At 42.7% G+C, this 22781-nt stretch overlaps 1 protein-coding gene across 1 annotated transcript in view; it reads left to right on the plus strand.

Moving 5' to 3' along the window:
• The first annotated feature begins 10480 nt into the window (after positions 1–10480).
• Positions 10481–22781, plus strand: part of ABCB1 (ATP binding cassette subfamily B member 1) — a 32054-nt gene continuing 19753 nt past the window's right edge. The window contains exons 1-5 of the mRNA XM_075271644.1: positions 10481–10699; positions 11086–11195; positions 16800–16872; positions 18949–19093; positions 19675–19723. Of these exons, the coding sequence (XP_075127745.1) occupies positions 11095–11195; positions 16800–16872; positions 18949–19093; positions 19675–19723 (368 nt within the window). The 5' untranslated portion in view covers positions 10481–10699; positions 11086–11094. The remainder of the gene's footprint in view (positions 10700–11085; positions 11196–16799; positions 16873–18948; positions 19094–19674; positions 19724–22781) is intronic.

Consider the following 22781-nt stretch of genomic DNA (forward strand, 5'->3'; position numbering starts at 1 on the left):
AGCATATCACCCCAGTCCTGCAGATAGATAGGTTAGTGTCACCAGACCCAGCATATCACCCCAGTACTGCAGATAGATAGGTTAGTGTCACCAAACCCAGTATATCACCCCAGCCCTGCAGATAGATAGGTTAGTGTCACCAGACCCAGCATATCACCCCAGTACTGCAGATAGATAGGTTAGTGTCACCAAACCCAGTATATCACCCCATCCCTGCAGATAGGTTACTGTCACCAGCCCCATAAATTTAGCCCCGCCCACTTTTGTGTTGACTCCGCCCACTCGTTAATTTTTCAGGTGCCCGCACACAGTATAATCCTCCTACAGTCACCCGTAAATTATAAGTCCCCCCTCTATCTCTCCCCCAGTTTCATATACACCCTTCATCTGCCCCCAGTTTCATGTCTCCCTTCCATCTCTGCCCCCAGATTCATGTCCCCCCCATCTCTAACCCCAGATTCATGTCCCCCCATCTCTGCCCCCAGATTCATGTCCCCCATCTCTGCCCCCAGATTCATGTCCCCACATCTCTGCCCCTAGTGTCATGCCGTCCCCTCCTTCATCTGCCCCCAGTTTCACGTTCCACCTCCACATTACACTTACCTTCTCCTCCGCTCCCTCGCCGCTCTCTGCGCGCCTCTCTCGCTGACACATATGCGGCTGAAGCGAGGAGCTGACCTGTGTCAGCTCCTTGCTTCAGCTGCATATGTGTTCAACCCAGATCTGCGTCCAGATCTGCGTCCTGAGTTGAAATCGGGACATACCTCCCTCCAACCGGGACCGCGGGACATGTCACCCAAATCGTGACTGTCTCGCGGAAATCGGGACGGTTGGGAGGTATGCATCCATATACATACCACGCAGATTTATTGCCAAAGGGATAGAGGCTGTACAAGTATTATACATGATAGTATTACATGGAAGACCTTGTACAAGTGTTATCTCAGATCAGTATCTGTACTTGTCCTACATTGTTGTCACCGATAAGATCTTTTATCTACAAATCAGATGGAAATCAAAGGTAAAAGATTGTATAATGTAACTGGAAAATAATGTGATCTAATCCAGTAAATGAATACTAATGTATTACCTTCTTGTACCAACTTTTTCTATTATCTATCTATCTATCTATCTATCTATCTATCTATCTATCTATCTCCTATCTATCTATCTATCTATCTATCTATCTATCTATCTATCTCCTATCTATCTATCTATCTATCTATCTATCTATCTCCTATCTATCTATCTATCTATCTATCTATCTATCTATCTATCTATCTCCTATCTATCTATCTCCTATCTATCTATCTATCTATCTATCTATCTATCTATCTATCTATCTCTTATCTATCTATCTATCTATCTATCTATCTATCTATCTCTTATCTATCTGTATGTCTATCTATCTATCTATCTATTTATCTATCTATCTATCTCATATCTGTCTGTCTGTGTCGGAAGCATGGTGGCATAGTGGTTAGCATTGCAGCGCTGGAGTTCTGGGCTCAAATCCTGCCAAGGACAACATCTGCAAAGAGTTTGCATGTTCTCCCCGTGTTTGCATGGGTTTCCTCCCACACACCAAAGACATACTGATAGGGAATGTAGATTGTGAGCCCTATATGGAACAGTGACTATGAATGTCTGGAAAGTGCTGCGGAATATGATGGCGCTATATAAGTAAGCATAATAAATAAAATATCTGTTTATTTTTCTACAGTTCAATAAAGCCTGCACCAGCAGCAGAGGGCACCAGTCTAGGGTATAGACTTTGTCCCAAAAATATTTCAAGATAAATTAAGCAGCCCTCTGTTGGTATACTGAAAATTGAGTTAGTTTATTCCCTCATACTCTGCAATGAATATTGGTGTTACACAGCATTATATAGTAGCACATCAATTATCAATAAACATGTATCATGTACATATAACAAATCCGTGCATATATCACATGCCAAAATATGGTGTAATATAGTGTATACATACAAGTGTTTATGGTATAGAACGAATTGTAACCAGACTCTCCTACACTCTCCTACACTCTCCTACACTATGCCGATGTGAGATAAATAGGTTTCATTCCCTGGCAGGCTCCAGAACTTGCAATATAAGTATATAGAAAATATACTACTTGGTGTTTATATGGCGCTACTGCACCAATGACGTAGATTCAGTGACTGCGATCACTGGACACTTCCAGCATACACACCACTGGGTGTTATATCGAAGTCGCCATTCTATGCCAGGGGACCAATTCTAGGGCTGCTAGACTGAGATAAATATCCAGAGTGATGGACCACTCGTATATTCTATATAAACTGCAGAGATGTCATATAATAGCCATACATAATGTGCCAGATTATTCAAGAAACATGACATCTCAGTGTTTTCTGCCATAATCTGAACAAAATCAACACACAAAAATTTTAATTGATTGATAATTATAATTTATTGGAATCATTTTTAAATTGGGGTGATGACATCCACCGCAACCCCCAAATGACGGAGGCCCCAGAATAATAACACACCGTAGACAAGTATCAGACGTCTGACTCACAGCTCTGAGGATTCTCACTTTTTCTTCCAGCATTGCTTCACGCTAAGTATTACTCATTTCCTGTTAGTAACACCACGGTAGGATGCTTACAGCGTAATACAAACCGCACAAAAAGTACATCCACGCGTTCTCAAGGTGACCACACACATATCTCTAACAGTATGAAAAGTGGGGATAAGGCTATGGAAGAAGGGAAGGAGTAAGAAGGGAAGGCGGAGGAAGAAGAGAAGGAGGAGGAAGAAAAGAAGGAGGAGGAAGAAGAGAAGGAGGAGGAAGAAGGGAGCGCGGAGGAAGAAGAGAAGGAGGAGGAAGAAAAGGAGGAGGAAGAAGAGAAGGAGGAGTAAGAAGGGAATGCGGAGGAAGAAGAGAAGGAGGAGGAAGAAGAGAGGAGGAGGAGGAAGAGAAGGAGGAAGAAGGGAAGGAGGTGGAAGGGAACGCGGAGGAAGAAGAGAAGGAGGAGGAAGAAGAGAAGGAGGAAGAAGGGAAGGAGGTGGAAGGGAACGCGGAGGAAGAAGAGGAGGAGGAGGAAGAAGAGAAGGAGGAGGAAGAAGAGAAGGAAGAAGAAGGGAAGGAGGTGGATGGGAACGCGGAGGAAGAAGAGAAGGAGGAAGAAGAGGAGGAGGAAGAAGGGAATGTGGAGGAAGAAGGGATCGCGAAGGAGTAAGAGAAGGAGGAGGAAGAAGAGAAGGAGGAAGAAGGGAAGGAGTAAGAAGGGAACGCGGAGGAAGAAGAGAAGGAGGAAGAAGGGAACGCGGAGGAAGAAGAGAAGGAGGAGGAAGAAGAGAAGGAGGAGGAAGAAGGGAACGCGGAGGAAGAAGAGAAGGAGGAGGAAGAAAAGGAGGAGGAAGAAGAGAAGGAGGAGTAAGAAGGGAATGCGGAGGAAGAAGAGAAGGAGGAGGAAGAAGAGAGGAGGAGGAAGAGAAGGAGGAAGAAGGGAAGGAGGTGGAAGGGAACGCGGAGAAAGAAGAGAAGGAGGAGGAAGAAGAGAAGGAGGAAGAAGGGAAGGAGGTGGAAGGGAACGCGGAGGAAGAAGAGGAGGAGGAGGAAGAAGAGAAGGAGGAGGAAGAAGAGAAGGAGGAAGAAGGGAAGGAGGTGGATGGGAACGCGGAGGAAGAAGAGAAGGAGGAAGAAGAGGAGGAGGAAGAAGGGAATGTGGAGGAAGAAGGGATCGCGAAGGAGTAAGAGAAGGAGGAGGAAGAAGAGAAGGAGGAAGAAGGGAAGGAGTAAGAAGGGAACGCGGAGGAAGAAGAGAAGGAGGAAGAAGGGAACGCGGAGGAAGAAGAGAAGGAGGAGGAAGAAGAGAAGGAGGAGGAAGAAGGGAATGCGGAGGAAGAAGGGAACGCGGAGGAAGAGGAGAAGGAGGAAGAAGAAGGGAAGGAGGAAGAAGGGAACACGGAGGAAGAAGGGAACGCGGAGGAAGAAGAGAAGGAGGAGGAAGAAGGGAAGGAGGAAGAAGGGAACACGGAGGAAGAAGGGAACACGGAGGAAGAAGGGAACGCGGAGGAAGAAGATAAGGAGATAAGGAGGAAGAAGGGAACGCGGAGGAAGAAGAGAAGGAGGAGGAAGAAGGGAAGGAGGAAGAAGGGAACATGGAGGAAGAAGGGAATGCGGAGGAAGAAGAGAAGGAGGAGGAAGAAGAGAAGGAGGAGGAAAAAGGGAAGGAGGAAGAAGGGAAGGAGTAACAAGGGAACGCCGAGGAAGAAGAGAAGGAGGAGGAAGAAGAGAAGGAGGAAAAAGGGAAGGAGTAAGAAGGGAACGCGGAGGAAGAAGAGAAGGAGGAAGAAGAAGGGAAGGAGAAAGAGGAAGGGAAGGAGGAAGAAGAAGGGATAGAGTAAGAAGGGAACATGGAGGAAGAAGACAAGTAGGAGGAAGAAGGGAAGGAGGAAGAAGGAGGTGTAAGAAGAGAAGGAGAATGATGGAGGGACTGAGGAAGAAAGAGAAAAGCTCTGCAGAATTTCTGTGAAAATCACTGCAGGAAAAACCACAATGCGTTGCCACTGCGCTTTTTAGCTGTAGCCGCTATGTGGAGCCTCAGCCTAAAAGCTTCCAATGCAAAATCTATAACAGGACCAACACATATCAGGCATCATTTTTAGTACTGAAATCCAAATATGGGACAAAGGAACATTTTGGGACCAAGTAAAACGACAACTTCTGCACCCTGGGATGACCCTTAGATACATTGTCTAAAACTGCCTACAAGACACACAGTTTGCTGTGGTTTCGGTCATAGGACAGGCTCCTGCTTTGCACTTTGCAGACACTGTAGAAAGTGCATGTGCATGTAAAGTAGTCCAGAAGTGCAGTGTGAGGACGGCCATGACATCCTCAGGTCACTGACTATCTGTTCCTCCTCTTCCTGTTATATCCATGTGCAAAGGATCAGCACCTGCATCCCCTGCTGAAGCAGTGAGTGTCTGACCCCAGGAGCGTCGTTACTTCAGGGCCTGACTACTGGTGAGCTCTGCTAGAGGAGGATAGATGCTAAAAACTGGGGACTTCAATATGGCTATGCTATAAGGCACAATATATGGCTATGTCATGAGACACAATGTATGGTGATATTATAGGGCACTGTAGCTGTCTATATTGTAGGTTTATAGGGCGCTGTGGCTGGAAATGTTAGGGGGCGCTGTGGCCGGCAATCAGGGCATTCATATAGAGTTAGTTCCCCCTTCAACTCTCTGGAAGGCTTTGCACAAGATTTTGGAGGTTTCTGTAGGAATTTTTGCCCATTCATGCACAAGAGCACTTGTGAGGTCGGACACTGATGTAGGTATACTGTATATCATGTATTTGCTCGCCTTGGTATGTTAAGAACAGGCTTAAGTGGACTGTAAATCACTTTCTGACACTAAGTTTGCCTGTCATATTTTCGGGAAGTACATCTCAGTATTAGAAGTCACCCAGCTCTGCCCATGGTTTATTCACTTGCATCATAAGACGTGTCACAGCACAGGGAAAATTGCACAATAAAATGAAGAAAAAAAATTACCAACCCTTCATTTCTTATCCTTCTTTCCGCTGATTCTATTTTGTCACAATTCACAGCTAAAAAAGAGAAATCTATAAATAAACCACCTCCATATGTCTCAGGAGATCAGCCATATCAGCCCACTCTGTAAGACAACTGTCTGGAGCAGGAGCCTCCCTACTGTGCGCACTAGTAGGATGACATAACTAAGGCTCGGTTCACACCTGCACTGGGCAGACCTCATAAGAAGAACATACTCATAATTTTAAAGGGTCATGGCCTAACTAATTGAGGTACAATGCCCAATTAATTGGAATTTTGATTTACCGTATATACTCGAGTATAAGCCGAATTTTTCAGCACAGTTTTTGTACTGAAAAAGCCCCCCTGGGCTTATACTCGAGTCAGCAAAAAAAAAAATAAAAAAATATGTATTTATTTTTTAAGGAGGGTGGTGGTCTATGACCAGCTGCAATAGTAATGTATAGAATCTCCCATAAAATAGTGGGGGGAAAAAGAAGCTTTAAATAAAAATTTTAAAAAAAGTTCTAAATCGTTCCTTTCCCTAGAATACATATAAAAGTACAAAATGACTGTGACACACATACACATTAGGTATCCCTGTGTCTACTGAATATAGGGGATCTGCAGTGCTCCTGTTCCATTGGGAAGGGGTTAATAGGAGCACTGCAGATACCCTATAGTCAGCCAGGCTGAATTCCAAGTGGGGGGAAAAAAACAGGGCTCAGGGAAGGGGCAGACAGACAACCAAAACACCCCCTCCCCTTCCCCAGCAACTACTGCACCCAAAAACTCCGACCATTTTAATTTTTGAAATTTTCCAGTAGCTGCTGCATTACCCCCCCTCGGCTTATACTCGAGTCAATAAGTATTCCCAGTTTTTTGTGGTAAAATTAGAGGCCTCGGCTTATATTTGGGTCGGCTTATACTCGAGTATATACGGTAGTTGATTATCGCCCATCCCTGGTCTAAGAGGCTGTTCACACAGTGGAAAATGGAGACGTGAACATTTTTTGTCCCTGTACAGTCCAAGGCAGATTCAGTACACAATTCGGCACTGATTTTGAGGCAGAATCAAACTTAGAATCAATGCCAAATTCCTCCATGTGAATTTATCCTAAGGTCTAGTTCACACGGGGCACGGTTAGGCGTATTTTGGTCCTGATTTTGATGCAGGAAGCCGCGTCAGAATAGGGCCAAGCCTGTGCCTGCCACAAATGAATGAATGGTTTACTGATGTAATCTCTTCAATATATTAATGACAATGTATAATGGATTATATCCCGCCATATTCCAAGAGAATATTCAGTCACAGCACTGACTAGCTGGAGCTCTACTGTAGCGTGACGTTCCTGGACCTAAATCTATACCTAACTCTCTAACATGGCCCTCCACCTTGAAAGGGGCCATCGATGTTGTCAGTGTCACATTCTCTCAGGCACCAGGTCCAGAATATTCATTTTGGAAGACAGGGAGGGAAAATATGAAAAAAGTTGCTGAGCATTAATGTACAAACTGCCCTGCGTCCTTAATGGGTTAACATTTATATTCACCTATGGGTGATGTGTGACCTGTGCGCCTCTCACAATGCCAGGATTTTTGTCTTTATTATGTTTCCTCTTTTTTTTTTTGGCAAGAACTCGGCTGAACCTCATAATATAAATAATCACACAGTAACATGTGCTGACTCCATGAAACAAGCGCACACCCTGCTATACAGGTAAGTACAAAGTACAAGTTATAAACAGTCACATGCCGACAGTAGTATACAGGATATGTATTACACAACAGGTAAGGAGGCGAAATACAGGCACAGCGTTACCAAGTGATAGAAGATCTTGCATCATGTCAGTCATATCTATCTATCTATATATCTATCTCCTATCTATCTATCTATCTATCTATCTCCTATCTATCTATCTATCTATCTATCTATCTATCTATCTCCTATCTATCTATCTATCTATCTATCTATCTATCTATCTCCTATCTATCTATCTATCTATCTATCTATCTATCTCCTATCTATCTATCTCCTATCTATCTATCTATCTATCTATCTATCTATCTATCTATCTCCTATCTATCTATCTATCTATCTATCTATCTATCTATCTCCTATCTATCTATCTATCTATCTATCTATCTCCTATCTATCTATCTATCTATCTATCTATCTATCTATCTATCTATCTATCTCCTATCTATCTATCTATCTATCTATCTATCTATCTATCTATCTCCTATCTATCTATCTATCTATCTATCTATCTATCTCCTATCTATCTATCTATCTATCTATCTATCTATCTATCTATCTATCTATCTGTCTGTCTCCTATCTATCTCCTATCTATCTATCTCCTATCTATCTACCAATCTGAGATAATAGATGATGGATATGAAACAACATAATCCCTGTGTAGATGTTTTAAAATAAAGTAGCAGAAAGAATACTGGGTACATTAAATGAAAACTATCTGGAAAAGGTTCATCTTTTTGTGCGTATTAATTTTGTGCGAAAAAGTGCCGATTTGGTTTGGCATTGGTGGGATCTGGAGGGGCCTGACACACTTATGGTGAACACATAACAATGGTTGGCATTAGTTGCTGGACTGGAGTTCAGTTTCTGGCATTAATCATATGGCACACGTGACCACACATAGCAATATGCAGATGATGCAATGGCCAGGAAATATGCAAATAAGTTCTCCTTGATGGAAAAAGGAAAACTTGCTCTTGCGCCACCTTGTGGGAGGCAGCTTCTCGGAAACCTACTGGGATTAAAGCCAAACCGGAATACCTCCTCCAAAAGGAAGAGGGACCCATCCACAGACCGATGATTCACAAAATGACCTACAAAGGAGACATCACGCTAAGAAGACACAGCACCCCTTCTGACCCATGTCTGTTAGGTCCTAGTCACTTGGGGTTTTTATTCTAGCCTTCATATTGCCTCTTGAAGACAAAAATAGAAGTTGTATAAGAATGTTGTATTTCCTATCAATCAGCTGTCATATAAACCAATGTGATATTCCGGGCAGCGGCAGATCTGACCACGGGGTTATATCTATTGTAAATAGAGATACTGGTTTAACCTGTTATGTCTCACGCTTGCAGGAGACGGGAGGATTTCCCTCTACATCTTCACCTTTACGTACCGTAGGTTGTCCCCATTTTATAAGGTGATGCCATATTACTGGGCACTTGCCATATGGCGTGGCCACTTCATGACCTAGTGACCTCTCCAAATACCGGCCTTATGGACCCTTCAGTAGAAAACCAAAGTCAAACCAAGTGTTTGCACATTGAATAGAATCAAACACAATGGGATTGATCAAGCGAGAGCCCGTACTGCGATTTTCACATTGATTCAGGTGTGGAAACCATGGCGGGTTAGCATGATGAAAGAATATCCTCACCCTGAAAACAATGGGAGGCAGACTCAAAATCAGCTGCAAATTCCTCCGTGTGATCTGTTACCCCGTAGATAGGTCACCAGTATAAAACATCACATGGTGGTTAGAAGACCCCTTTAACAAGTTACCTGCATCTCATACCCAGGGCTGTGGAGTCAGGACCAGTAGAAAGTTACCGACTCTGACGTCACATTATGACTTCAAATGGCCGTTTATAAAAGAGTCGGGCTGTAGACAAATAGAGGAGTTGGAGTTGGTATTTTGGCCTAGCAACTCCACAGCCCATCGAGTTACTCCAACATAAGGTGATCAAGACCGACATAGGAGTTGTCAATGTTAATAAATGAACCCCATTGTCCTGGTCCCATTAAATAAGGGTTAATAGCAGCTCCACAAATGAAAAACTACCCCCAAGGCAGAGGCACCGGATTTCTGTTAGGCCCGCTTCATATCTGCATTTGGTATTCTATTCGGGGAGTCCGCTTGGGAATGGAATATCGAACGCATTGACAAGCGGTGAGCAATGAAAGCACACGGACCCCATAGACTATAATGGGGTCCGTGTGTTTTCCGCGTGGTGTCCGCATAGATTATGGGGGGAGAAAAGTACTTCATAAACTACTTTCCTCTCTGCATGATTTGTTGGGGCACCATGCGAAAAACACACGGACCCCATTATAGTCTATGGGGTCCGTGTGTTTTCATTGCTCACCGCTTGTCAATGCGTTCGGTATTCCATTCCCAAGAGGACTCCCCGAACGGAATACCAAACGCAGATGTGAACCAGGTATTATATCAGACTCCAGACTGATGGGACAGGGGACCCCCACTAGTTTTTAGAGCTGAGGACCCATGGTGTAACTGATGTAACATCACAGGAGGAGGCAGATTGTTAGCCCCACGAGAACAGGCCCCGTGCACACGACTGTGGTTGTTTTCAGCATGTCCACAATTTTGATAGTATACGAACCCATTCACTTCTTTGATTCCATACACACGTCTATAGTTTTACTATATGTAGAGACTATGCACAAAGTATGGAGCAGGTCCTATTCCTCTCCAAATTTGCAGCACAGACTCATCCATGGGATCATCCAAGTCTTTTTGCAGATATGTCAGTGCAGATGACATACTGATGCGGTGCAGATCTGTTTTTGCAGACAGTAAAACCCACTACGGCCATGTACATATATCCTCAGCAATGAAAGATACTACAGGGCTATTGATACAGAATGTATAAAGTATATAGCAAATGTTATACCGCTTCATATAGTAAGCTAAAGGTACTGTACATGAGAGAAGAACTCCAGTGACCTCCGCATGAGGCTGTGATGTCATTCCCCATAACTAGTTCATAGACAGCAGGCAGGAAGGAAGCAGGGGGAGGCAGCTCCAGTGTATATATAAGTATATAGGAGGAGCTGCAGACAGGACAGTGCGTGACAAGCAGATTGCAATATTACTCTTATCTCCACTAAATATTAACACATACAGCAGCTCCCAGGAACCGGGCGAGGAGGGGCCGCAGCCAGGGACACCCAAATCTGCCCATATCAGGAGAATAAGGCCAATTTATTGTCTTAGGGGAGGAGTGAGCGAGCACATTTTCTCCATTAGCTCAGTACTTTCTGCCTCTATTGCTCAGTCTCCCTCCACATTGTAACATCAGGACTATACAACATCCTTTGTGGAAATAACCGTACGACCCAAGCTAAGGAACCGTAAAGGTAAGTGCCAACATAGCAGAGCTAAACTGCTCAGATGCAGCAGGGCTGAGTTTGGGATTTACACTGTCTTTGTGTATAGAAAGAACAATGGACACCGAAAAAAGTAAATGAACCAATTCAGCTCTGCTACATCGGAATAACTTATTATTATAAGTACTATACACACACACATATATAATATTATTATTATATATATTACCTTGTATACGGTGGAATTGCATAGAAAGTCGTTTATTACTGTAGCTTTCGCTTGTCTTTTTATATACATTGTAGCGATATATAAAGGGTTTACCCCGTAGTTACTCTTCTTACCCTATTAGTGTAGGTGCTTATTAGACTCGTTCTATCATGTATTGGTTATCATATATAATTATGATTATTTGCAGTAATTAAACATGGCAAGTGACAAGAAGAGCGCAGCCAATGGGATCGAGGGGAAAAGCCAAGCTAATGGCGTCGGAGACGTTCAAGTCGATATTGCAGACCCACCGAAAAGGTAAATCTTTTGATACATGTAATGGAAATTGTTACTAATGATTCTTAATTAATATTATTATAATTATTATTATTATTATTATTGATAATAATAATAATAATAATTCTTAAATTAATCCAGGGAGAGGTGATGGCTTTTGTTGCAGAAATGCTGCGAATTTTCACCACGGATCTATAGGAAGAAATCCGCAGTAATTCTGCCGCACTATCACTGTATGGGGATGTCACCCTGACCTAAAAATTTTTTAACAAAAATTACTTATGGTAAAATTACTCGTTTACCGTGGAAAAGCAGCAGACGCCTTTGTATGGTGCGGGTGATACAGTCCATGTCATGGCCACTTCTTTGGAAAGTCACTGCGCCATAGTGATGTATGAGGCCGAATTCCCGCCCAACAATGTGTCTTGAGTGCCGTACTCGAATAGCGATGTGATGTTGGAAGTCGCAATATCGTAGCTCACTATGATGCATTCAGTTTGCCTTAGGCTAGGTTCATAGTTGCGTCATGCTCTGCGTGGGACTCGAACGACGGAGAGTCCGTCCGCTAAAACAGCGATTACCCGAGGACCCCATAGACTATAATGGGGTCCATTGGGTTTGCAGGACTTATCTCTCCACTGATTTTCGGCAGTATCTGCAACTGAGTTTCTTACAGAGACTCCTACGCAGATGTAAAAGAAGCCTTAGCTGTGGCCGTCACGCAGAATACAGTATCAGGACCGCGCACGCCATTTGACCCAACCAATCCCATTATAGTCAGTCGGATCCGTCATTGTTGGTTCCTGCTGATCTGTCCTACTGCTTAGCCCTTTCTCTTCCTACGACGAAACAGAAGAAGGAACTAAAACTGCGCAGATGTGAAACCATGCTAATAAAAGCACGTAGCTAGAGATGAGCGAGTACTGTTCGGTTCAGCCGTTCCGAACAGCACGCTCCATAGAAATGAATGGATGCACCTGGTACTTCCGCTTTGACGTCGGCCGGCCGCTTAACCCCCCACGTGCCGGCTACGTCCATTCATTTCTATGCGAGCGTGCTGTTCGGATCGCCTGATCCGAACAGTACTCGCTCATCTCTACACGTAGCAAAAGGACTGGTGAAAATCAGATCGGTCACCATAAACGACGTAACCTAATACTAGATCAAGTGTCAATTCAAATGTCGAAAATCGCACTTCATATATCCGCCTCCTAGAAAACATTGTTTGAAGTGCTGATATGGGAAGGGCAGACATGTTTAGTGTTTGGTTAATATTCTGTTCCTTATCATGGACTAGGCCTTGAACTTATTGAAAGTAAAACAGTCTGAGTTGCCCATAGCAGCCAATCACGGCGCAGCTTTCATTTTATATTCTCCTCCTGAAAAATGAAAGCAGAGCTGTGATTGGTTGATATGGGCAACGAAGACAAGTTTTCTTGTAAACAGAGAGCCCTGTTAGTCTACAGCAGTGGTGATAGGGAAGACCAGGGCGACAACTATACTGCGGGATTTGTAGACATTTGTAGACCCTTGGCCTGCTATGGCTATAGGCCGTGCCTAATGTTTTCATATGCAGATTGCAATGGGAAATAACTTAATAAAGTTTAGAAAATTAAAAAAGTTTATATTAAAACAAAAATGATATTTTTCCATAAAAAGTCTCATTTTGGAAGCGTGAAAAAATATACACGTATAAGGTGCTGCCGCGATTATATCAACACTGGCGGTCTCCATGTCGCTTGGAGTATGCACCAGATTTATGATGAGTCTCGCACCCTCTTTTAGGAAACCAGCCATCAATATTGTAAAAAATGGCATTGCAAGGGGGCAACATGGTGGCTCAGTGGTTAGCACTGCAGCGCTGGAGCCCTGGGTTTGAATCCCGCCAGGAACAACATTTGCAAGGAGTTTGTATGTTCTCCCCGTGTTTGCGTGGATCTCCTCCCATACTCCAAAGACATACTGATAGGGAAAAAAATGTACATTGTGATCCCTATATGGGGCTCACAATCTACATAAAAAGAAAATGGCGTTTCAAGAAATGTTAAATTCCAGTTTGTGACTTTTCATGCCACAAAAATGGCGAAGAATAATAATAAATGTAGCTATAAGACACAAAAACAATAGCGTATTTTTTTTCCTTTTTCATTCCATCCTTTCCTCTAAACTAAATGAAAAAACTTAGTCATTTATATGTGTCCCAAAAATGGCTTCAAAATATGGCGACTAGGGGGTTAAACAAGGTCGGGCACGTTGGTTTTTAACATATAATGCATCAAAATAAGCGGAGGCAGAGTTATAGGGCAGCTGCTTATCTCCGCTTCTTATGGCAAGAAATATTCATGATCAAACAAAACGCCCGCAAGAGAATAGGACTTTGGCCTTCAGTAATACAAACGGAATTAGTAGCCATGAGTATCTGGGAAGGGGCACCTCATAAGGTTAGTGGGGTCCTGAGGTGATGGGGACCTCAGCATTTTCCCCGACTTATAGCCCGGTCTTGTCTTGGACTGGTTGCCCATTGCAGGAAGAAATGCTTAAAATACTTGCCCCAAAACAAAAACACTACAAAAATCCCAGGGTCACTGGCACATTTCTGTCATGGATTCCACTGTCAGATTTCTTTTGACGTGTATGTAGTGTGTGAACATGTCATAAGTGACAATTCTCAGTGTTCAAACCTTGAAAATATCTCAGCATTTGCCGCCATTTCATAGATACAGGTTATCCCTGGGATGACATCTTTTTTCCAACCTCCACGGTCATGGTCACATCCTCATGAACATGGATCCATCTTTCAAGGCTTTTGAACATGTTGTAAACCTTTGGTAATCCTCAGCGTTCAAACCTTAAGGCTAAGGCCCCACAGGACGATCCGTAGCGCCAAAGCCCTGTGGGAAAAAACATAGCGGGAACGCGTCGCAGTTCTTCGCACAGCGCTTTAAACGGAAAGTTCACAGAGTTTTCCTCCGCAGACCTTCTGTTACCATTATATCTACAGGGAAGCCGCTTGCGTTTTCATAGATATAATTGACATGCTGCAATTTCCAAAACTGCACCAGTTTTGGAAATCGCAGTGTGTCCGCGCTGCGGTTTTAAACGCAAAGTGGGCATGGGATTCGCATGAATCCCATCCACTTTGCATTTTCTGTAAAACGCCACAATTCCACCGTGGACAAATTGCGGCGTTTCCGGCCTAAAACCATCCCCCCATATCCCAGCATGTCATAGATCTAGGTTATCCCTGTGATCACACTTTCTTATCCATCCTCCATAACCTCCATGGTCACGGTCACATCCGCACGCACATGGATCCCGTAGGCCGTTCTATTTCTCAAGGCCTCTACTTTCAGCTTTTTTATGACCGCGCATGATCATATTTTATTGCAGAGTAAACAGCGTTCATTGTGGTTTTCAATTATTTTCCCAACACTACAGAATATTTGTTTTTCTGTTATACAATGAACATTATGTTATCAGGTCTATGAGCCCGGCTGATGTTATGTCATGAATATTTATGACATTGGGCACTATGTGGACCTGTAATGGAGATTAGACCGTTCTGACTACGGTTAGATTGGATAACGCTTAGTCACTGTGTAATAGGCCCTGACGGGCGTCCACTAGGGCCTGGTTGGTGTCAATATGGCTGCACCATCCACCGACACTGCACTCCTCTTCAGCGTATACACCGCCGTCCCTGACCCTATTCTTTGGAATGTATAGGTCTTACGTCAGCAGCATTGAAGTAGTGCAGCCTGACAGCCTAGGCCTCAGATAGAAACCATTGCCCAGAAGTTACGCACGTATTCCACATTCCTCGTCTATAAAAAGAAATGTTTTTCCCATAATATTAAAGGGGAAGCAGGTAAAAACATTTTCTCTGCCAACTGTGGTTTCCTGGTTACTGCCACATGTGGTTTTTATCAGAAATTAAATCTTTATCCTGAATCGCGGGGGTCCGATTGTTGTGGTGGGAAAAATAGAGATCACACAGTAGCAAAAAACAAAAAAGTTTCATGACCGAATAGAATAAATCTGATGACTCGTGCTATTCATTTCTGTAGGATTGGGGGGGGGGTCTCTGGGACATTAACAGGGTTATCAAGACCCCTTGGGGAGTTCACACGGAGTAACGTGCCGCGTGATGTGGCACGTATACGGCGTGTGAGACTTTGAGAGCTGTATACGCTCCCATTGATTTCAATGGGAGCTGGGATCGTATACGCCGTGATTTTGCAAAATAACGCGGTGTATACGATCCCGGCTCCCATTGAAATCAATGGGAGCGTATACAGCACTCAAAGTCTCACACGTCGTATACGTGCCACATCACGCAGCACGTTAGTCCGTGTGAACTCCCCCTTAAGGATGGTTCATTAATTTGAGATCAGCAGGAGTCCGACACCATTCAGCTTGTTTAAGGCTGGGTTCACACCTGCCTTAATATTCTGCTGTTTTGTTTATCCAAACCTGTTTGGCTATTCCAAAGATATAAGCCCCTTTGGTATTGATTCAAATTAGGGTTTGCAATCACTGCGGGTCTCTGTGTGCTATAGGTCAGTGTTACAGCCCACTTGACTAGTAGACCCTAATTGGCATCCACACTAAAAGGGCTTATATCTTTGGAATAGCTGAACAGATTTGGATAAACAAAATCCTATAAAGTTGCATAACCTATCCTTATACTATATATAGCCTTTCCGGCATAGCCATTCCTAAATAGGCAGTATCTGCTCTGTCTATCGGCCTAGTGATATAGATCGTGATCTTCAGCATCAGGAATAGGACAAAGTTCAGGGGTTCTCGAGGACACAACCCGAATCTTATCAATGTCGCTGTATAAGCAAGTGTCAAAACATTACTGAGAATAGCTTCAGGACATTTCGTAACCATGTCGCTGCCGTAGTGGAATGTCTACTGTACTGTAGGGAGCAGACAGAAAATCCATATATTATATACATATTATACATCATTCTGTCCGCTCGTTCTTTGCTATATTTATTCAGCAGTGAGATATTTTTTTTCCGTTTTTCCTCCATTGTCTGACGTCTTTTGCGGACTCCTTCATGGTTGTCTAACCATGAACCTTTTACGTTGCATTCAGGACGATTTTCTGAGGACTTGTCAATCCAGCATCCTTTATTAGGGTTCTGTATTATATTGTTCCTCTGTTGTGCCTCCTGGAAATATATGACTAAATTGAGCATTAAAATTTCCTTTGTACATAGAGTTTCCTAACTATTATGCTAGTGAGCGCATTGACTGTATAGTATTACACACATATTTCCAAGAGGAATAACAGAGGAACGGCACAACACTTTTTTCTTTTTTTTTTTTTGGGGGGGGGGGGGATATAGATATGTACAAAAACAGGCAGCAGACTGGTTCATGAATATCCACATTCTCCAGTTTTCTACTCCTTCTGCAGACCTCCTGATGGGTCATACCACAGATGGCGCCCGCCAGCAGGTCATCGCCCCATTTTGCAGTCATTAATACCGTACAATACAATTATATAGTCGGTTACTAAGAACTGAGCTATTTCCAGCATCGCTTAGATATGATCTCATTGCTCCTGTCCTTTATGTCATCTGATTGGATTATCTCATTTTTCCATTGCAGCAAGAAAAAAAAATTCTGGTCCAAGGAGAAGAAAGAAGAGGAAAAACCGAAGATGGTCAGCCCTTTCACAATGGTAAGAAGCTGCAGGGTCTTAAAAAACAGAATATATATGTACCAGAACTTCATGAAATATATATATCCTAAGGACACAGACAGATATGAAATTGTTACCTGCGAGCTGGAATAGTGGGACAGCACCTGAAATGCAGGACTGTCCTGCTCAATCTGGGTCAGTAGAAAGGGCCCTATGGTTAAAACGGCCCATGCAAAATGACCTTTAAGGGGTTATTACAGAAAAAGTGGCCCTGTTATTTTTTGGGAAAGAGGTGAGGTTTCTTTTATTCCCTGGATGACTACAAAAAGAGTCTCTTCTTCTCTCTGGAGGACCCAACCTATGGCAGCATCTTCAGATGACTTATTGATTCCAATAAGAACCATGTCATTCTTCATTTGCCCTGTAGTGGCGCTGCAGAGCGTCTGAACACTTGTGAACATAGATCAGATCAGATCGCCGGGGGTTCCAGCAGCAGATCTAATTTTTTGAGGTTGTCCAAAGCAGAGCAGGTAAAGTTCAGTGACAAATTCAGCTCTGCTACATCGGTAGGTTTGCCCATTCTGGTTCCATGGAAAATACTAGTGCAAAGCAGAAAAATAAAGGAAACAATTAGTCAGTTTAATCTGAGAGATCTCTTACGCTTGACCTGCGGGTATTATTTGGTCGCCACTTGAGCACACCGTACATGTTTCCTTGCAGGAAGTCTCGAGTTGCTACGGCCTAATGTCTGATCTAATTAGCTTAATTGCAGAAAATGGTCTTTTATCGCTAATGATTCAGGCTTGTAAGATCTATAATGGATACACACTGCTACAAGGCTCACGCCATTTACTAATCCACTTTTGTGATAGATTAGCAATCGCAAGTAACCAGAATGGAAAAAAAAAACAATCCTAAAATTTCTGGTTTTTGTTCATCTGGTCTCCCAGATATGGAATAATTGGGGGCTAATCACATGACGTTGTAAAGGACCATCATAATATAGGTTGTTGCCCATTTTCACAGATCCCTCATTACACTATAATATATGGGGAGTCTGTAAAAATGGCCTCCCCTCAGGTGCAAGACAACTGTGAAAAATTTAGGTTTTTCACAGCCTTTTGAACCTCAGTCATCTGAAGTCTATCAAAAAGTCATATATATATATATATATCAGGGCAATGTGGTGGCTCAGTGATTAGCACTGCAGCCTTGCAGCACTGGAGTCCTGGGTTCAAATCCCACCAGGAACAACATCTGCAAGGGGTTTGTATGTTCTCCCCGTGTTTGTGTGGATTTCCTCTCATTCTATAAAGACATACTGATAGGAAAATAAATGTACATTGTGATCCCCATATGGGGCTCACCATCTACATTAAAAATAAAAAAAAGTCATATATACATCCGAATGGTACCAATGAAAATATCAACTTGTCCTACAAAAAACAAGCCTGTACAGACAAATAAAAATGTCAACAAAAAAATTATAAATTTAGAACAGGTGTTTTTATATTGAAAAAGTAGTAAAAACCTAAAAATAAACTATATTAAAAAAAAAAAAAAAAATAAAAGTAATATATCAGTAATATAAAACCAGTGAGGGTCTGACACCCAACACCAGTGATCTGGTACCACTTCCATTTCACAGTCCAGTCATGTCACATTCATTGGACGCAAGGTCTGTTAGTAGCTCAGTCCCATTCAAGTAAATGGGGTTGAGCTGCAGTACCAAGCACAGCCACAAGACAATGTACGTCGCACTGGTTTGTCTTCTTCAGACTGAAGAAGACAAAAGGATGACTTAAGGATAGGTCATCAATATCATAATCCTGGAAAATTCCTTTAATAAATGTTTCTTGATACACATTCCCCAAAATATTGTCAAATACAACTTGTCCTGCAAAAAGCAAGCCCTCCTATATCTACATCAATGGAAAAATAAAAAAGTCATGGCGAGGAGGGTGAGAAAACAAACACTTCTGCATCATACCAAGTCGAAGCGCCTGTGACCTTAATGGTTTAACGGAACCTTTCAGGTCACCTGATGCTTTTCGGAGCTGTTTATTGGCTGAGAGCGATCATGTGATTCACCATGTGTTGTCCTTTTTTTCCCAGTTCCGATATTCTGGTGGAGTGGACAAACTTCTAATGTTGCTTGGCACAGTAGCAGCGATGGCCCATGGCGCCGGCCTCCCTCTCATGATGCTCGTCTTTGGAGAAATGACAGACAGCTTTGTTGATTTTGGGAGAAATATGACTTGTGAGTATAATATCATGTGACCTATGACCAGCTATACCTCTGTATATAGATGACCCTCTGCTGAGTCTGGTGCAGTTGGAATTTTTTCTCCACCCCCCATTGATCCTGAATGCAGTTAATTTTGGTGTCTGACATACTAACTAGACTCCCTAATGGCAAGTGGGTGGTATCAGGTCGGAGCAGGCAAGGCGGCATGATCCTGAGCTTTGACACTGTCTCTGATTGGAGCTCTGAATCACCTGAGCCCCGTTGTCTGCTCCTGCCTAACTTCACCCACTTGACATGAGGGAGTCTAGTTAGCATATCAGGCACCAAAACTAACTGCACTGATTGCTCAGGAACGGTGAGGTCTAGAGATAAATTCCAACTTTGCTAGAATCAATGGAGCGAAGCTGATTAAGTGATAAAAGAAATCAAGTTGGTGGATGGGAATGGGAAAAAATTCCATATTAATATTCCCCTCCAATCCAGATCATGTGAGCCGGTCCTAATATGGAAGACGAATAATTATTTATTAATTATTTTATCTTCTCTGAAACTTTTTAGCAAAACGAGTGATTTCCTTTTTTTGTTCTCAACAGATGAAGAGATAATAAATGCATCAATGGCTTTCCAAGATCAAATGTCGACGTAAGTACAATTTTTTGCATCACCCCCCCCTATACCTCACTGTCATGAGGGTAAAGTTAAATGGGCATTGGATTTATCACGGCACACAAAGCATGAAAAAGTTACAATTATAGGTGCAAAAATAACTTTGAAGTTGTGACTTTTTTACGCAGAACCTGACCACATTCCTGAAAGGGTGCGATATATGATCATTTGATCATCACTAAGTGTACAGTTTCCCTGCAGCGCCACCGCAGGGGAGAATAAGTATTACACTGTGCCCTAACAGTTCTATGTAATCCAGGACAGGAGAGGTTCTAGAAACATTATATTAGACAAAACCATAAATAGTAATTGCCTCATATAAATAGTTATTATCAGGGACACTCCCTTTAAGAACGAGAATTACAGTAGTAAATCATAACCTCCAGAGCTGTCAGGAATCTCATATTTTTGGGAAGGGGTAAAGTTCACGACACTGACACTGGGTGGCAGCTGCTTGCCCCTATGGTCATGTGCTAGATACTGGTGAAGTCACCGTGGATCCATCATCGGTAACCAGCAAGTGATCGCTGAGGTCTTTGCTGCTTCACTTCCGCGCCCCCCCCCATCCTTAAATAACATGTTATGTCATAGGGCTGGGAGATTATGACCCAAATCAGGAGTAGTCGGACATGTTACCTCCGTTACGCCTGTTGGATTATTTATGAATTAGTAATGGTTTATCTAGGCCACATTTAGGGATTACAAATTTTACTAACCAGATTCTAAAAGATGAAACAAATTCATAGGTGGAGGGCCAGCGTACGGGTGGAGCGGAGTCCGCTTCCTCCTCAGCTCCGTGAGACTTCCTTTCATTCTTCTTATTGTTTATTATAGAGAAATCTTAAGAGTTTGACCTTCCCGGCTGCGCCTCTGTTCCTCGATTATTAGAAGTCATTTGGTCATGTTCACACCTGATAGGGCAATCCTGTAAATGGCAATTTTTTAAATAATTTTGAAATTGTCGCAGTTGTCGAATTTATAGAAGTTGTACATGGTGTAATATAACATTATACGATTGATTCTACATAGTATATATGTTTAATATTGTGTTTTAAGATCCACTGCTTCCAGGCAGTGTATGGACATATTTTTATTGACTTTTAAAGGGGATGTGTCACAGTGTAATGTGCAGGCGGGGTGTTATAGAGCAGGAGGAGCTGAGCAGATTGATATATAGGATTGTGGGAGAAGATTCATTATTACCTGTCCTTTATCCTTTGACATCTCTGCTCTGTCTATGTTGAGCATTTAGGAGGCGGAGCTATCACTGATTGACCACCTCCCCTCTATTAATCTGCATACAGAGGAAGCTGTCAATCACTGTTAGCTCCGCCTCCTTGACTTCTCAACAAGAGCAGAGATAGCAAGTTATACTGAATCTTGTCCCACAAACCAATATATGAATCTGCTCAGCTCCTCCTGCTCTATAACATCCTGCCTAAAGTGGTTCTAAAGGGGTCTTTTAGGGGGATGGTCTACTTAAAGGAGATTCTTGTACGTTCCTTTTCATCTGTTTGTACAGTACAGTATGTCTCAGTGCAAAGTACAAGTATTATATACCCGGATTATCTATTAACAATAAGATATTTACAGGCCATCTATATCTGATTATCCGTATGTAGAGATGAGCAAAACACACAAGTAACATGGTTGTAAAAGCGAAAGGTGAAGGTCACTGTGTAATATACGGTACAATCTTTAAAGGGAGTGTCAGCAGAACCCAGCATAATAACCCAGCCCTGCAGATAGATATAAAACAAGAAGAAAAAATGCAGCCCACTTACTTTTGTGAATCTTTTTCTGCTCTCTTCCTTTGGAGATGTATATAGTCCCGTGGCTCTCAGGACGAAGGAAGCACGGAATTCAATCCCACCGGCTATGGGTCATATTATAGGAAATCCAAAGACATAAAAAATTCCAGCTTTCAACCGTGGTCCTTGTAAAACGTAGCGTTTATTCCAGTATTAAAAAACACACATGTTCACAAGCCATATCGTCTCCTAGGTGTATCCATTCCTTACATAGACTCGCTGACGCGTTTCGAAGACATATAGTCTTCTTAGTCGTAGCCACGACTAAGAAGACTATATGTCTTCGAAACGCATCAGCGAGTCTATGTAAGGAATGGATACACCTAGGAGACGATATGGCTTGTGAACATGTGTGTTTTTTAATACTGGAATAAACGCTACGTTTTACAAGGACCACGGTTGAAAGCTGGAATTTTTTATGTCTTTGGATTTCCTGCAGATAGATAGGTTAGTGTCACCTGAATCATACAATGTTTTCCTATTGTGAATCCCTGCCTCCATTGTATCACCATTTACCTCTTTAGAGCAATGGCAACACACATGTAGCTCCAAAAAGCTAATTTGCATATTAACAAAAACATCAATATCTCAGCAATGAAGGAGCCGATTCACAAGAGGAAAACACTGTTTTATTCAAGTGACACTAACCTATCTATCTGCAGGACTGGGGTGATATGCTGGTTCTGGTGACACTAACCTATCTATCTGCAGGACTGGGGTGATATGCTGGGGTCTGGTGACAGTAACCTATCTATCTGCAGGACTGGGGTGATATGCTGGTTCTGGTGACAGTAACCTATCTATCTGCAGGGCTGGGGTGATATGCTGGGTCTGGTGACAGTAACCTATCTATCTGCAGGACTGGGGTGATATACTGGTTCTGGTGACTATAACCTATCTATCTGCAGGGCTGGGGTGATATGCTGGTTCTGGTGACTATAACCTATCTACCTGTAGGACAGATTTGATATGCTGGATTCTGGTGACACTGCCTTATAAGAGATTTCCATACAATGTTTGCTTGTGAGTGGGCGTCTATAGGGTCACAATAATGGCGACCACCATTTACTGAGAGGTGGCATAAACTGGGACAACGTCTTCATAAGGAAGGAAACCCAAACTAAGTGGGACATTTTCGTAAAGATCTGAAATAGACCTTATTTGTCTAATGTTTTTTTTTTTGTTGCCTTCCTCTGAATCCACATGTCAGTAAGTAGAGTTAT

This window comes from Leptodactylus fuscus, chromosome 4 (genome assembly GCF_031893055.1).
Source record: "Leptodactylus fuscus isolate aLepFus1 chromosome 4, aLepFus1.hap2, whole genome shotgun sequence".
In the NCBI taxonomy this organism is placed as follows: domain Eukaryota; kingdom Metazoa; phylum Chordata; class Amphibia; order Anura; family Leptodactylidae; genus Leptodactylus; species Leptodactylus fuscus.